At 38.4% G+C, this 17500-nt stretch overlaps 2 protein-coding genes across 2 annotated transcripts in view; one reads left to right on the top strand and one right to left on the bottom strand.

Annotated features, from left to right (window-relative positions):
* The window catches only part of LOC138018959 (nucleolar protein 9-like), a 12384-nt gene extending 7144 nt beyond the window's left edge, over positions 1 to 5240 (bottom strand). Inside the window, exons 1-4 of the mRNA XM_068865635.1 lie at positions 4513 to 5240; positions 2219 to 2543; positions 1338 to 1536; positions 1 to 3 (exon numbers count right to left, since the gene is read on the bottom strand). The exon at positions 1 to 3 is cut by the window's left edge and continues 270 nt beyond it. Coding sequence (XP_068721736.1) covers positions 1 to 3; positions 1338 to 1536; positions 2219 to 2543; positions 4513 to 5137 — 1152 coding nt within the window. The 5' untranslated portion in view covers positions 5138 to 5240. The remainder of the gene's footprint in view (positions 4 to 1337; positions 1537 to 2218; positions 2544 to 4512) is intronic.
* Positions 5241 to 5325: 85 nt separating this feature from the next.
* Positions 5326 to 17500, top strand: part of LOC138018957 (uncharacterized) — a 29525-nt gene continuing 17350 nt past the window's right edge. Inside the window, exons 1-6 of the mRNA XM_068865634.1 lie at positions 5326 to 5509; positions 9481 to 9703; positions 10898 to 11032; positions 12101 to 12363; positions 12931 to 13114; positions 16446 to 16813. Of these exons, the coding sequence (XP_068721735.1) occupies positions 5425 to 5509; positions 9481 to 9703; positions 10898 to 11032; positions 12101 to 12363; positions 12931 to 13114; positions 16446 to 16813 (1258 nt within the window). The 5' untranslated portion in view covers positions 5326 to 5424. The remainder of the gene's footprint in view (positions 5510 to 9480; positions 9704 to 10897; positions 11033 to 12100; positions 12364 to 12930; positions 13115 to 16445; positions 16814 to 17500) is intronic.

Below are 17500 nucleotides of genomic sequence, written 5' to 3' on the forward strand. Positions count from 1 at the left end.
GGCCTAGTGGTAAACAAGAGACAGCGGTTAAGTTTTCTGCTTAAATTTATTGTACTGACACTCAACACTATTAACCCTTTAACTCCCAATAGTGCCACTTATAGATTTTACTCTGTCTAACGCCAGACAATTTTACTCCTCAATGGGGAACCCCACGGGGCTGAAAGGGTTAAATCAAGAATCTCTTAAATTTTATATTCTTTCAGTGCTAAAACCAAAACACATAACCACAGACAGTGAAAAAATGTAAAGCAAGTCTTCTTTCATCAATTAAAAGAAAAATAGTCAGGATTACCTTGTTTTTAAGAGAAAAAAGTACTGTTTATTCTGCAAGTCATTGAACTCACCTAGATCTCAAGTCAAAAATGGAATATCCATTTCATATATTATTATTTTCTTCTGACTCGTCCCCATTTGTCTCTTTGATGCGTGAGTGTGAGGAGGAAATGCGTGGAAGATGCGTGCAGGGGAGAATCCCCCTCATCAATGGCACGATTAGAGACGACTGGGGACGAGTCACTAATTTCTTGGTGTCAAAAATTATTGCAATGTAAACACATTATTACTTGAACACTTCAACGCACAAACAAGACCAAAACCTCTGAATGTAAATGATTTATTTCCAAGAGTGTTTCATGGTAAACTTTCTTTGTAAACCCCTTCACTGGAATTGAACAAAGTTCCTCGAAGTTTTGGCACAAAATTGCATGTGATTACAAAATGCTTACAAGTATCATGAAGCCCTTTCAGTTGTCCAAGACAAAAGATGACAAAAAGCATATTTTCAAACATCTTAAAAAGTGGTTTTTATGTAAAAGTTGAACAAAACATAAACTTGGTCTGCATATCACTTGAGTTTTGGGTTTCATAAGTTTCTACAACTAACTATGGTTAAGTCAATGCCCATCACCACAGTTAAAAATAGAAAGCAATACAGTCATGAAAGTCCAGCTTTAAGACATTACTGATGACAGGAAGAACTGCAAAGTACATTGTAATAGATAGGAGATAGTACAAAGTAATAACAAGAGTACTTTCAAGTGAACTAATTGAGTTAGACAAAAAAATTGTTCGGAATGGTAAAGACTCAATGAGCTGAGTACTTACAATGCTAAATCTATTATCTAATGACCTGATCTGGGTAGAGTTGCACAGGAAGTACTATAATGGGCATTTTAAGATTACCACACGGTCTACTCATGGCACGCACATGCAGTTTTCCAAGGTTTCCATGAACAAATGAACCCAGCCTTAAAATCATTGTGAAACCCAACTCTCTCTTTCCAACTATGGCAACTAATTTTTAGGGTTATGATGAGAGCTCCGATATAGCCCACCTGTGTCTTGTCTGTTACACTGGTCATTAAATGCTGCACAATGAAGTTAGCGATGGGATGGTGGGCCAACTCAGGCAAATGGTCGTCAAAATAAGCGTCATAAATCTCCTGCCAAAGCTCGGGTGTAACAACGTGAAGAATCTTTTCAATCATGTAACTGCAAATTTCATTGGAGAAAAGAACAGGAATTCTGTAGTTGCTAGAAACAAAAGGAGAAGGGATGTTAAAGCTGTGAAGAAGATGAAAAATAAGGGGAGAAGGATGGAAATATACATTGATGACAGCATAATCATTCTCTTTCCTCTGTAACACTTAAGATTTGAAGTGTAGAGCTGTACACATAACATTCTAGCCAATAACCTTTTTCACATAAATCCTGTCCTGACCCCTGGGAGTGAGGCTTAACAGATTTTACCCTGTCTAAAGCCAGACCATTTCACTCGTCAACAGGAGGCATTCTGGAGTGCCTGTGGAGTCAATGGATTAATCAGTCAAAGAATATGTCACCGCCATTAATTAAGCCATTGACTCCTGGAAGTGAGACTTAATGGTAACAGACTCTACTTTGGGAATGGATTAAACAAACTTTAGAGGTCATAGGACTTGGTTTAATCACATAAGGCAAATTGAGTAACATTTGAAAAGTACTGATACAGTATGTGACTGTTTTATGTTCTGGCCTTGTCCAGCTGTTTTATAATCCACTGTAAATACACTGTAAGCTACATTGCTTACTTGTTTGTTTAATTCAATGAGCCCCTCCTAAAAGTTCTTTTCTTAGATTGTACAAAAAAAAGTACATGTACCCAAATTTTTGTGTTTTATGATTGTCTTTTTTATCAATCTTTCCCTGTTACAATTTCTCACAGTACGAAACCCACCTTTCCCCATCATTACTTTGATTCTTGTTATCATCATCGTTTGGTTTCCTTGGTACTTTGATTTTCTCTGCTTTGCTACTAAACATGTCAATTTGTGACATAACTGCCTTGCACAACTTCATACACAGTGACTGATTCTTTGCATGCAAAACCAACAACAGCGTCTGGAGGAGGGGATTACTGACTGGATGAAGAACGAGCTTTTGCAGCTCCATTTTGATGATAAGCTTTGTGAAATGCTTCAGGACAGGAGGAAAGCTCTCAGGAATTGCTACTGTAACAGTCTCCATTTCTTTGAAAGCATCACTTCCAAAGGCAGTTCCAACTAGAAAGGCAAATTTAACCCATTCAGTGATAAGAGTGAAACTTATACAGGGCTCGAAATTGCAACCAATACAATTGCATTTGAGACTAGAATATCTGAAGTAGTCACATTTTAATTGCTACCATCTTCACCTTGAAGTTTGCTGTTATGAAATAAAAGGGTTGCCATTTTGTCAGTACCTTTGCTAAAATAAATAAAAAATTATTGTGGAGTGTTTAAATCTGAAGACATGGGACAAAATTGTAACGTTTCTTAGGTGCGATGCTACATGTACAACGCCATTTCCCCCTCGATCATCTGCCATTTTCAGTGGCTTCTTTAAACACGTATTGCAGGCCCATATTTTGCAAAACCGCTGGCAACACAACAGAGCATGATTACCATGGATTACAAGTACATCTCACACAATTTGCAACTAAAATTTGCGAACTCATGATTAAATTTTAGTATCTTGTTTCAAAATTTTGACTGCAATTTCTTTTTAATTTTAAGCCCTATTATAGATTTTACTCTGACTATCGCCAGACCATTTTGTTTGTCAAGAAGGGCTGGTTCAGGGGTCAGAGGGTAAATGATAATTATTACCAAAATATTTCTGATCTTTCATAAAAAATATAATTATCATAAATAATGCATCTTTCATTCTCTTCTCAATATTGTCAATAAAAAGTTACCGCAAATTTCCAAATCATTAACTTGCAACTGTGTACAGTGTACATATATGTAAGACATGTATTTTGTTACCTATCAGGCTTTTCAAGTCTTATTTACAACACTCTCTATGGAACTTCATCCAGTCTGCTTCTTATGCAAAATGGATAAAGGGGCTAAGTTTCTAAAGAAACTGTGGTGCTATGTCAGCGGAGATCAGAAGTGAAACTCAGAAATGGGTTTATCAACTGAGTTGATATGGTAAATTGACCACACCAGAGAAATTTGATCATTCTCTTTGACAAAGGGCTACTTAAAAGGCTGATTAAATCAACCCAGTTGATAAACCCATTTCTGTGCTTATCATACAGTTTACAATCAGACTGAAAAGGTCAGATTCCCCTTGCAGAGGAAAGAACACCACCCTGGAACAACATCATCTGTTTTTTTTTTTAGGGATCGCAAAAATTTAGTTTACCCTCAACAGCTGATTATTATTAGGAATAAGAGTTTTGGAACAGGTCCAGGGTTTATCATCCTTATCATAACCAACCATTTTCCCAGTTGTCATTCATATGAATGCAGCACGTTATTCTCAGATATTTAAAGATATTAAGTCTTGATCTGGCCAGAGGTGAACCCATATAACCTCTGCAGAGTAGTGTAAAGGTCTCCCAAATGATACCAAGCAGCTCTTCAGAACCTTTCATAGGACTGGTATAGGATGCACTTGTATCATGTTTATAATAATGTACATAACAAAATTACTTGACTCTGATTGGCTGAGAGCAGTAATGTTTTTAGTAAACACAGTGCAAAAAAGAGTTAATTTAGTGTAATTTACTCACAGAATTTCTGCGTTAATTAGCTAATAAACAATAGCAAGGAAAGGTTATGTTTATACAAATGTTGGCCGTGTCGCACTTATATTTTAAACAGAATTAACTGAAGAGTGTGTAGAGTAACGTCAAGTGCTAGATTTCAATCCCATATGAACCATGTGAGCGTTAGCCCTACTGATGGAACTGGGCCCACACAAGGACAGAGAAAAACTCTGACCAGGGTGGGAATTGAACCCACGACCTTCGGGTTAGATCTCCGCCCTTCTGGCTCATACAATTTTGCTTTACAATTTACTTGTGCTTATTTATTCCAAATTGCACTCGAAATCTTGTGATTACCTATACAAATTGCATACCTAGGGGAATTCTTGCCATCTGATTGGCTATGAAGACTGGCTATTCAGAGTGGAATTAACAAAGGTGTATAGTATATGACTTCCTCGCGTGCTTGTTTTAATGAGCTAACAGGAAAATACCTTGTCTAATTTTGATAAATGCTTTCTTCTCCTCTGAATGATTACCCTTTTTTCTAGTTTGGCGGGATGCTCTGCTACGAACGACAAGGTCTGACACCTTAACACCACCCAACACTTCAAATGCAGCCCTAACAACATGGCTTCCATACATGTGATTAACAAGTTCAGGTAAGTTCTCTTGGAGGCAGCTGCAGAGGCTCAAAAACAATTCCTCTGCACTTTTCAAATCTTTATGTTCCTCTAAAACGTCCTGTTGTTGGCCTCTTTCTGATCTTAATGCCCTTGGTGTAATACAAACGAGTGTTTGAAGGACATGACTCCCAAATTTATCCATTGCAATTTTAGAGAAATGTTCTTCAACGTTTTGTACAATTTTTCGGATTTGTATGTCGCTGAGATAAAACACAAGTTTCTCCATAGTACTGCTTATGGCAAGGTCACAGAATAGCTTCACTTCGTTGTTTTCTACTTGCGTGAAGACGTTTTCTACAAAGAGCTTTCGACTTTCTTCGTCCTCGAAGTCGTCGTCATTTATCACATCTTCAACTCTCTTAAAATAACCCAGGGTTTGCTCATCAAGTGAAGACACCACTTTGACTTGCTTTCTAGCCTTTCTATCTTTCATTTCCGTTCGTTAATTTTCACAAGACTGATCACTACAACTCGTCTTCCTTTCGGTCTTTCATTTTGACTAACTCCTCCGCCATATTAAACCCATGTGTTCTTCAACTTTAGTGGGGTAGGCTGGGGGACCTTTCTCCCCTGTAGGGGAGAGAAAAATACAAAAGCGTTCGTTCCCACGCTTTGCGCGAAAAAATCTTGCCTCGACCTTTCCTGACCTTTGAGCAGGTGCGCAAACAAGGCTCATTTTGCAAAGAAAGCTGCAAATGTCGCAGTTATGGAGAAAACACGATGATTCTTCATGTTTTTCTTTACTATCTCATATCGACGGAAGTTTTCACCGCTGCCGAAAGGTGTCTAAAAGAAAGTTTTTCCGGTAAGTTCAACATTGCTCTTATTTGCCAGGGAAAATTCGTGTTCAATACTGTTAAGTGTTATCTGCCCTTCTCTAGCTACTTATGCATTGTTGAAAGGGATCCCTTGTGCTTTTCTTGCAGATATCATTTCTAATTTTTTTTAACCGTTTCACTGGATGATTTCCCACGGTTGTTAATTGCCGTTTTGTCTTCAGGTTTTAATAAATTACACATGCATGAGCTCCCTGGGATGCACCCTGCTAGCAGAGCCTTTTCTTACGGTACATATGCTTTGTACCGAGAAATGAGATAAAAGAGGCTCTGCTCGCAGGGTGCCTGGGATGTAGAGTTTTGTTTTGGCACAGCAAGCATAGTTTACTTCAATGACTGATTTCAGCTGGCTTTTCATTTACCTGCCGGGAGGTCCGGGAGGTCAAGACCTCAGTCACAGTTTTTCGCTATACACACCGACCCTTTGTTGGCAAATAACTTTTTTTCTCTCTTTCTCCGTTCCTGACTCTCTGAAATCACTTTTTTAATTGTTGACCGCACTTGATAGCGAATGCAGTATTAAAGCACCTTATAAACTGAACATTTCAAAGAGAAAAATTTTTGTTTGAATTATATTTTCAAACCTCGCGTCTAATAAAAAGTAACTTCTGTATGTAAATTAACAGATTAGGTGTCAAAAAAATGGAAATTTACGGTCATCACACAAGCTCACACAACCAGGGCTAGGATTCTGCCCGGTTTGGCGGGCAAGATAGAAAAATTCCACCTGCTCCTAGAGCCAATCAGGTTGCAGGATTCGCAGAATTCTGCCCGCTGGCCCATTTATTTATTTTTTCCCTCTCTCTCCATTCCTGACGCTCTGAAATCACTTTTTTAATTGTTGACTCACACCGCACTTGATAGCGAATGCAGTATTAAAGCAACTTATAAACTGAATGTTTCAAAGAGAAATATTTTTGTTTGAACTATATATAATATTTTCAAACCTCTCGTCTAATAAAAAGTAACTTCTGTATGTAAACAGATTAGGTGTCAAAAAAATGGAAATTTACAGTCATCACACAAGCTCGCTCAACCAGGGCTAGGATTCTGCCCAGGTTGGCAGGCAAGATAGAAAAATTCAACCTGCTCCCAGAGCCAATCAAATTGCAAGATTCGCAGAAAATCTGCCCGCTGGTGCATTGTGGAAAAAAAACATCTTGATGGATGATTTATTGTGTGGTATCGTGGGATATTTGTCACTGTAATTTGGCGAGCCCTTTAATAATATGGCGAGTCAAAATGCAAGAGATGAGTAAAGACATCCCACGATGCAGTACACACTAAATTGTCCACTAGATTTATTATTCAACTCAGTCGGAAAAGAGAAGAAACGGAAAACTTGACTTATAACTTGCTTCCTTTGAAACTGACTTTGAAATGACATAAAAGGTTGTCAAGTTCCTTGAGAGGAATTTCTTCAATGATCCTAATGCTTCTTTCACGGACTTGTACCACCGTGTCAATACTTTAAGGTACATGTAAGTTTTTCTCTTTTTGTCGTATGTATTTACATTTCAAGTTCCTTCAATAAACAGAGAAAGTTGATCGTTGTGTAGGTTATCGTTTGTCTCTAGGAACTTGTTTTCGCCAAAAATCTCAAAATTTGGCAAGCATTCATCATTTTCTTTGGGGGAAAAATGATTTTGAGCCACTTCTGCTGCTTTCGTAACTGAGATTAATAAAAAAAATTATGTTTGTGAAAAACCGGTCAAACTGGTCTTCTGGAGTACAAAATAATACTGTGAGATATTTGTAACCGCTGTTTGCGTTTTATATTTGCACTCTTTTTGGGGAGGCGCGGTGGCCTCATGGTTAGTGCGCTCGACTCCGGATCGAGTGGTCTGGGTTTGGGGCCTGGCCACCGACATTGTGTTGTGTTCTTGGGCAAAACACTTTACTCTCATGGTGCCTCTCTCCACCCAGGTGTATAAATGGGTACCGGCGTAATGCTGGGGGTAACCCTGCGATGGGCTAGCATCCCATCCAGGGAGGAGTATAAATACTCCTAGTCGCTTCATGCTACGGAAACCGGAGATAAGTGCCGGCCTGATGGGCCTTCCTAGGCTCGTAACAGAGACTTTACCTTACTCTCTTTGGGTGTTATTTGTACTCAGCTGACTGAAGTTGAATAATAATTATTATTACTGCCCCAATTCCTAAAATTTCCTTCTCTTTATGAAGGTTATAATTAAATTTTGGTAACCTATAACTTTGAGTTGCATATTTATTTGGATAGCTAGTCTACATGTATTTTCACTGACAAAAAGACTAATTTAACACGATGTTACTTAGCCAGTTCTATACCAAGTGCACCTAAACTCTAATTACATCAATGCAAACATATTTTACCATTGCCAAGTTTAAGTGTCACTCCAAAAAGGAAACTGGCAGGCATTTGGCAGCGTCAACAAAATCTGGATTGGATCGGACCAGACAGGACCGGACCACGGATTGGATCACGGAAAAATAATAACAAACAAAAAATGAAAGTGAAAATCTAAAATGAATCAAGCTTGAATAAAAGTCAAAATGTGAACTCTGAAATAAAGCAATCAGTGCTTAACCCTTTGACGTCCAAACCAGCCTAAACCGGCCAGACTTTGTATTTTACTCTGTCTAATGCCAGACGATTTTACTCGTCAATGGGGAACCCCCGGGAGTCAGTGGGTTAAAGGCGCTTGCAAATGAGGAAACATTGTTGCGGAAGCAAATATTTCCCTGTTTGCGGCCCCAGGAAACATTTGTTGCAGAAGCAAAAATGTTTCTGAAATTGATCAGAAACATTATTTTTGCTTTCTCAGCAAATGTTTCCTCGTTTGCATGCGGCAGAAACATTTCGGGAAACAATGTTTCCGCAAAAATGTTTCCTCGTTTGCAGGCGCCTTAAAGTGCACAACTGTGAGCAGAATGGTTTCTATTTTATTTTAGGTCTTTTATCTTTTTAATTTACATGTACCTGAAATCATTAACAATGATATTATTGTTAAAAAATCATTCAGCGAAGTGGAGGTGAATAGTGGTGGATAATAATAATAATTACTACTTTAGCATATACCATACAAGTTGAATGAAAGGCGAACGAAAAAAATAATTTACTTTGGTAAAATGTGGTCAGAAGTTTCAAATCTCACGCATCGGCTACTCGGAGGTGAAAAGTACCGGTATTTGGCTAATTACCTCAGAGTTCACCTTGCGCTTTCTAATTATGGGTTGCCCAATGGCCAAGCATGAAATTGAACACAAATGTATAGTGTTGATATTATTGGTTGCTTTTTTCTGATGCCAAACTTCTGACATAACTGTTTAGCAGATAGTTTGACAGAAATAGTGAAACAATACAAATCTTTTCTTTTCTTCTTTTTTTTCTTCAAAGAAAAAAGGTTAAGGGGCTGGCAGAAATCATTCGTAGCCAATATGGCCATGGCCATTATATGGCAGTGACTGGGTCTAATCATTCTCCTTTTGATTGCGCAACTCGCCCCAAACGTCCAGTTTTCACTCAGCAAAGTCTTCAATGCAGAAGATTAATGGCGTAAAAAATGCTTCAACAGGAGAGCAAGCACAAAAACATTGGCAAACTCTCAAAAGGGATACAATTTGAGCTTTGTTTCTTCAAAAATTAATTTTTCCATCAGAGAACGTCTTACTTCAGCTGATTCATGAAAGTCCCTCCTCATGTCAAATCACGTAAATGTACAGAGCAATGAAATAATAATAATAATAATAATATTATTCCTATCTTGCAAACTGTCCGAGAACACTTTGGTAACTCTTTTGGTTTAAATGTCGTGATTTTAGGACGATGCCTTCGTCTTTACATGTATATAGAAATCTCAATTTTCAGTAATTTCTGTGCCCTTGTTATTCAAAATACTGAAACAAATTTATTTACTTTTGTGTAATACTTTCACCTGGTTTTTTGTTTCTTTATTATTAGGGCACACACCAAAACGTCATTTCAAGATATACGATCACAGTATTTTATTGTTACCCTTAAGACTCAGCTTTAGCAGAAGAGCATCACAACAAATTTCTACTCATGTGCTTCGCATATTGTTGGAGGAGGTGCTTGGATATGAGGATGTTATTCTGGTGTCGGATGAATCAGGCTTAGATATTGAAAAATCATTAACAAAACTATCAAAATGTGGAAGTTACAGGTACTGTATTTTAGCCATGATGTATGTTTCCATGATTCATAAACATAATATTATTATAAATGGAATTTTCCTCAAAGTTAATTAATAATTATGCTCTGATAGTTTCTTATTGTAAGCTGCCTTGTAATTAAGTCATGTTTTTTACATTTGATTTGAATCATGGTAATTCAATGCTCTGACCTCAATTTTTGGTGAAGTTAAAAAAATCTGACTTCGATTCAGCTAAGTTTAGATAAATGACAATTAAGGGATGAAGTAAACTGCAACCAGCTTAGCAGATTCAGCAGATTCAGCAATCAATTTCATTTGTGCAAGCTCGTTAGTTTTAGAGCCGGATCCTTTTCTGTCGTGTTGTAGTTGTGTGGGGCTAATTTTCATAGTTGTTCTCCAACCTTTCCCATGCCCCACCCCTTTGATTTTTCCTAGCTTCCACTGATGCAGTCCTTGTTGACAGGTGCTTGGAGTGGGGGCTCTTGGCTAGGTGTTTTATCTGGGGGGCAGGCTGAACACTGTGAGCTTAAAGTGCAATCCTTTCTTTCATTTTTTAAAGCAAAGCAGATAGTTAAGTTACATGTATCTTTTCCATTGTTCCACATTCTTAAATGGCAAGAAAAGTCTAAGGCAGCTTGTCAAATGTTGTTAATTTACCTGGAAATACATGTAGATTTTGTACAAAAAAATCCTTTGAAATACAAATGTAGTTTAATAAGAGAGAGAGTGATTGGGAGCAAGGAATGGGTTATTCCAGAAAAAATCCACACCCCCACGATGGATGGGTTTCTAGAAACTCTTGCAGGAGGGGGGATCAAAGGCTATGGAAATCCAAGCGGGTGGGGGGGGGGGGGGGGTTAAACTTTCACTTCAGTTTTCTGGTGAAAGTCGGGAGGCTTTCTATTGGTATTCATAATAGAGCAATAATAGGGACAATTAATCCATTTACAACACAAATGCTTGAGTTCCACTGCAGAATAGACTACAGGCTGTTGGAGATACAATATTGAATTCAAGTTACTGGAGGTCTTGGGTGCAGATTTTTTCTGAAATAGCCCAATTAATTTAGTTTTTATTGGACTGAGTATATTATTTCAGCACATCAAAATTTTCAACTGTTAAATAGACTTTTATGTGGTCAAAACTGTTTTCTTTTTAATTCATATACCAATGAATTTGTTTTTTATACTGTTTGGTGTTCAGATGTTCTTCCAGTGCTGTTCCAGATGTTATGATAAACACGGAAGTTTGGGTGCCAAGTACACATAGTTACCAATCTGATAAGTGGATTGACAGTCAGCTGGTTCATGGAGCTGGAACCATCTCATCCCATGGAAGGTATCAACTGGCAGTAGCCCTTTACCTCAGTTTAAGAGAAGCCTGAAAAATTCATGACTTCCATGGGATTTGAACCCTTGACCTCGCGATACCGGTGGGACGCTCTAACCAACTGAGTTATGAAGCCACTGACGTTGGGAGCTGGTCATGTGTGGGTTCTAATGTTCCTGTGAGGAGAGAATCAACGATGAAATGATATATGAATTGGATCATATATGAACTGCGGATATGAAATCAAATGAAGCCAGGATCTTCGCGGTTGTGAAAGCAATTTTTACAATTGTTTAGAGAAGACTGAAAAATTCATGAGTTCAACGGGATTTGAAGTCTCTGCCACCTCACCCACAAGTGACCAGCTCCCAACGTCAGTGGCTTTATAGCTCAGTCGGTTAGAGCGTCGCACTGGTATCGCGAGGTCACGGGCTCAAATCCCGTTGAAGTCATGAATTTTTCAGGCTTCCTTACGCAATTGCAATAATTGCTTTGAATTCACAACTGCGAAGATCATAGCTTCACTTGTTTTCATATCGGCAGTTCATACATGTATATGAATTGATGCAATTCTATATAAAAATTATCATTTCATAGTATAATGATTGTGTCTTAATTTGAGGTTGGGTGCCCTGAGGCACCCTATTTACAGTATCCAGAAATGATTACACTGTACTGTAGATGCATACCCAATTTTGACATCCAACATGAGGTGTCCCTTTAAGTTTTAAAGCCTTTGCTACATATTTGCAACAATAAGGTACATGTCAGGGTAAAGGTTAGCCTTACTTTTAGTGTAGGGTAAATGCAGCTGTTTATCTTTACTTGATGAGCAGCATTTGGGAAAAAATTTGTGACATTAATTATTGTCTGAGTGTATTCCAAGACACAAGTGGTGTTGAAGTTGAGGAGAAGAGCAAAGGGACACTTTGTGATGCTTATTCAAATCCACTTGCATCCAATAGGGCCAAATTATCCTGGACATATCAGGGAAATAAGCAGTTTTATTGCTAGACCCAAGTAGAGAATTAATGAAAATGTTAAGGGTTAATTGCCTTATCACACCTTTTCTTCCAGGTTTGGGTGGTATCTACCTACTGCATTTGTTGAAAAGATGTGGCAGGATAGGAAAATCATAGCTGAAAACTGGAGGGCATTGGAACTGAAGTCTGTCCTTGCAGAGCTGTCACAGAATACTTCTATACTTAATTCTCAAATGAACGATTTAGAACATCAGAAATTTTGTAAAAGTGTTACTCTATGCAATGATGGCTGGCTTCACGGTTCTAACTGTGAAAACAGTACTCAACAATGTGCAGTTCTTTTGGCAGATTTTCCAGGTAAGTTTCAACTTCCTTCAAAATTGATATGGATTTCTGTGAAGTTTTTGCCAGACCAGGGAGGGCAAGAAGCACAGAGTCAAGTGGATTAATGTCTCTCTGTAAGTTTAGCTCTTTTTGGGCCAGTTGTACAGTATTTCACTTTGTACCAAAAATGTAAACATTTTGCGGTCAATAATTATTATTGTTTTTTTTTTAGAAAACATCATTTTGTTTAGTTTTGTTTAGGGTGGACCAGTTTTAAACCCACATTAATTACTTAATTAGAGAGACATTACAAATTAGAGAAACAATATTTATTTATTAGTTATAGAATTAGAGAATTTGTGTTTTTGAGACAGCAGCAGCCAGCTATTTCAGCTGTCTCTGCTATCTATTTTGCTTTTAGCTTAATCCTGAATTTAACCCACTGATACCTGGGAGTGAGACTTAGCACATTTTATTCTGTCCAAACGCCAGACAATTTTACTCTTCAACTGGGGGCATCCTAGGGCATAAACCAAAGACATTGTTGATGATAGTGGTGAGGAAGTTATTGATGATGAAGAGTTTTTCTAATGACTGCAGATCATTATGGAGGGATACTCAGCCAACAGATCAACAGCCTCAATTTGAATATATCAGTAGCGTGGTTAGGCTCTCAATTAAAAGAGATCATAAATCAGGACCAGCCATTTCTGCTCCTGAATTGGGAACCCAGTGAAATAACAGCATCAAAGGGGCTATCAAGGATCAACTTTCCCTCATGCAGGTTTGTGAGTTATAGCCTTGTGTTGTAAAATGGTGAGAAGTTAGTGAGAATATTGCATCCATGGTGTGTCAAGACAGGCAGAAGTGTAACAGTTGCTTGTGTTTCTATGCTGGTAACTACTCACAGCTGTCATCAATGGTTTTGCACTCGTTTTTGGAGAAAAAATATTGACTTGACTATCCCAGGCAACCACACACTGTCAGGTTTTAGGATTTTGAAATCTACATTGTATGTTTTGTAGGGTGGAGTAAGGGAAAAAGTATGTTTGTTAAGATCAGGCCCAAGTGGCTAGAAGCAATGGTTAGTGCTAACTACACGTAGCATGAAATACCATGGAACCTATAGGTTTTGATACCTCTTAACCAAGGGTTAGGGCCAACCAGGCTTCAAGCAATTGACTCCAGGCTGAGGATTTTTTTTAGTAGTTGACACATTCTCCATAATTGTACGAGACTGTAATGTATGATCCCTTGCTGAATCAGGTAAATCTTTTGCCATACAGAGTCCAACAGTTGCATGGCTTAGTTCAATGTTGGTATAGATAGTTACTGTAGGTTGGCTTGAACCTCAGTGAGACAACATTCTAGGGTTGCTGCCTTTTTACTGTTGTCTGCAAATAGTTAAACCCACAATCGGCGACGAAATTAGTTGAGACAGTTGCCAACAGAGCACATTGGCAACGACACATTCATTGTTTGCAAAGAAAACTTATCCAAAAAGTATGTTTCCGGGATACCCCTCCCTCCCCCACCCTAATCAATGTTGTACTGCTGTCGACAAGGCTCGTAGAAAACAGAAAAACACAACATTGTCCTGGGGGTGCCGGGGAGGGGGCCATTTTCTCACCGAGCTTGAAATCGGCTCTAAAGGAGAAGAGTGTCTCAACAATTTTGACGCCGATTGTCTGTATGAAAAAACTTTATATGAAGTGTAATGACGACTTCTGATAAGCTGTTTTTTGAATTAATATATGAAATATGCACATGTCAATAGCGTCTTTATGCGTTGTCATGTCATATAGGAATCAGAACATATATAAATCACCTTTTTCTTTATTACGGTGATGTAACAGTCACTGGTGTGATTGCAGACATTTCAGTGTCGAACATGGTTTTCACACAGGACATTTCTAACGAGATAAGGGCATGTATACGCTTGCCATCTATTTGCAAAAGGCGGAAAGTGAATGATATTGTCAGGGAAAGTGATATCTCACGGGCTTCGATGTACCGCATTCTAAAAAATGAGAAAATTTAACGCAAGTAATCACTACCGTGAACGTCAATTACAACGGCCAAAATGTGAATGTCGAACGTCCAGCGAAGTTAAGTTCACGCCACAAACGCTTATTATTGAGAGAAAGGACATCGTACTAAATAATGACAATTTCAAGACGATTTGTGCAGTGTTTTGGATTTGACCTACCTTTAAATAAAGTGATACTTTCGAAACATTGCGTGACGTTTAGCATTCCCTTTTGAAATTCACCATACATACATGTAATTCCATTTCAACTTGTTACAAGGGATATGAGCCATAAAAAAGAGGGAAATATAAATAGCAAAGACAGTTTATAACTCCTGGGACAAAAAAACAACAGCAAAAAACAGTGCTGCACTCTGATTTTAGGAACTCCGCGGAGGAGTGGCAACGAGTAACCACGAGTAACCTCGAGAAACCATAATTAACAAGTAGAATAATTACATTATCTTTTTATAATAATCTTGTGGTTACTCGTGGTTACTCGTGGTAAATGACAAAATATTGTTTCTTTACTCCCAAAAACATTCATTTCCCACTAACACCAGCTCTGCAAAGCATCTGCGACAATGTGGAAGGTCTTTTTGCACCGAAGTAGCAATTTAATTGAGCGTGGAAAGTAAATGTGTTACCCGGCTGTAACAGCCACCATGTCTGTTTCGCGTTCATCTGCGACACCGCTTCGACCAACAAAATCCGCTTCTTCTGATGAATTGGAGTTAGAGGCTTAAACCCTTTACCAAATCCATACTTTAATGCTACTGACAAAATAGCGTATAAAAGAAGGCAAAAGTGAACAGGTCCTTTGCACTTACGTCACAATCTTCGCTTCGCACAGGACAACGCATTTTTCACACGAGAAAACGAGAATAATAAACTATCCGCAATTTTTTAGACCTGTAAAAAAGTCTTTCACTCATGTGGTCATATTGACGGACAGAGTGGATTATAGGTGCCCGTATAAAGGGTATAAAGGAAGTTTTCTGAAACAGACAATCGGCGACGAAATTAGTTGAGACAGTTGCCAACAGAGCACACTGGCAACGACACATTCATTGTTTGCAAAGAAAACTTGTACAAAAAGTACGTTTCCGGGATACCCCTCCCTCCCCCACCCTAATCAATGTTGTACTGCTGTCGACAAGGCTCGTAGAAAACAGAAAAACACAACATTGCTCTAAAGGAGAAGAGTGTCTCAACAATTTTGACGCCGATTGCAGTCTGGTCTTCTTGAGCAATGACTGAAAGGCCGGTTTTGCCCCTTCTCATAACATTTCAGTGTTTGTAGCTGGTTCGCTAATATTTGAAGTGTAAGAGCCAGTCACCCAATGGAGAGAAAATTACAAATAATGCTCCATACTGTGATTGTATGAGACTGTAATGTATGATCCCTTGCTGAATCAGGTAAATCTTTTGCCATATATGTACATGTACATTAGAGTCCAACAGTTGCATGCATGGCTTACTGTTAGTTCAGTGTTGGTATAGATAGCTAGGCTGGCTTGAACCTCAGTCAGACAACGCTCTGGGTCTTAAAATAATTTTGGAGGGTTGCTGCCTTTTTACTGTTGTCTGCAAAAATTAATAGTTAAACCCATTCTGGTCTTCTTGAGTAGTGACTGGAAAGTGTCAGTCCCTTCTCATAACATTTCAGTGTTTATAGCTTGTTCGCTCATATTTGAAGTGTGAGAGCCAGTCACCCAATAGAAAAAAAAATTACAAATAATATATTTAACAGCTTAAACAACAACAATACACTGTAACTGAACCTTCAGAACACATAAGCAGGTGCCATATGCAAATGAGATGACACAACTAAGGCAAATACACCACAATGATCATTAACTCTCTGAGTCGTTAAAGAACTCTGACCAACCGTTCGCAAAAGATAGGGCACTGCCATTCCAGTATGGTAGTTTAATTGGTCTCTGACTGACATATGTATCATGGTCAAGTTAAAAAATGTCCTTGGAGACAAAGGTATTAAGTAGCTACCTAACAGTACTCTATTGCATGGGTACTTTATCCTGTACTCAAATAGACTGCTCTTGATGTTATTGTTGTTTTGCAGAGGAAATGTGTCCTTTGTCAGAGAATTGGGATCTCAGCAGGGAAATTATGACTGTGATTTCCCACAAAGTCACCTCTATAAATTTTCTTGGGAAAAAATTAAGGAAAATGCACCTGATGTGTTCCATGTCCTATCCAACATGTATTTTGATAAAGATACTCTCAACAGCCTTCTGCATAAACTTCAAGTTGGTGGAGGTAACTCAACAAGCAAGAAAGTGGCCTGTGATTGGCTACGCGAGAACAGAGATGTTTGGCAGGCTTGGTTACCTTCTGGGATTTCAAATAATATTCCAGTGTATATTGGAGGAATGTTTCCCTTGTCTGTCAATGAGGATGCTGTGTGGAGTAGACCTGGTATCCTAGAAGGTGCGGATTTATTAATCAGTTATCATTCATTTCTCCTTTCCCCCTCCCCTCTAATAAGTGGCAGTGATATTACCAAAAATATTTTGTGCCCAAAAGGGAATAGAATAATAAACTTCAATGTTATTTTATTTATTAAACAGTTATCATTCATTTCTCCTTTCCCCCTCCTCTAATAAGTGGCAGTGATATTAACAAAAATATGTTGTGCCCAAAAGCGAACAGAATACTCTAACTTCAATGTTATTTTATTTATTACACAGTTGTCATTCATTTCTCCTTTTCCCCTCCTCTAATATTAGTGGAAGTGATATTAATTATACCAAAAATACATTAAATACAAGGTGTTACAAATGAACCCACTGGGAACTCAGAAAAATCTGAGCCCCAGATGGGATTCGAACCCACGACCCTCCGTAATCTAGTACGGATGCTCTAACCACTGAGCTACTGGAGACTCTACGGTGAGCAAGGGTGAAATGTGGGCATTTGACTTGAGCCGCATCACGCAGCCACAGAGTCAAATATCGACTGACAGCATGGCTCATAACTGCCTCGTGCAGTCACACTGAGAGCATCATTGAAATACAGTTGCCTGTATCCCCGTGAACGATGCAGCCAACCAACCACCAAAGTGAGCGAATGTGAGACAAAGGTTAACATATATCAAATACAAGGTGTTTGTAACAC

The sequence above is a fragment of the Montipora capricornis genome, chromosome 10, assembly GCF_036669925.1.
Source record: "Montipora capricornis isolate CH-2021 chromosome 10, ASM3666992v2, whole genome shotgun sequence".
NCBI lineage: Eukaryota > Metazoa > Cnidaria > Anthozoa > Scleractinia > Acroporidae > Montipora > Montipora capricornis.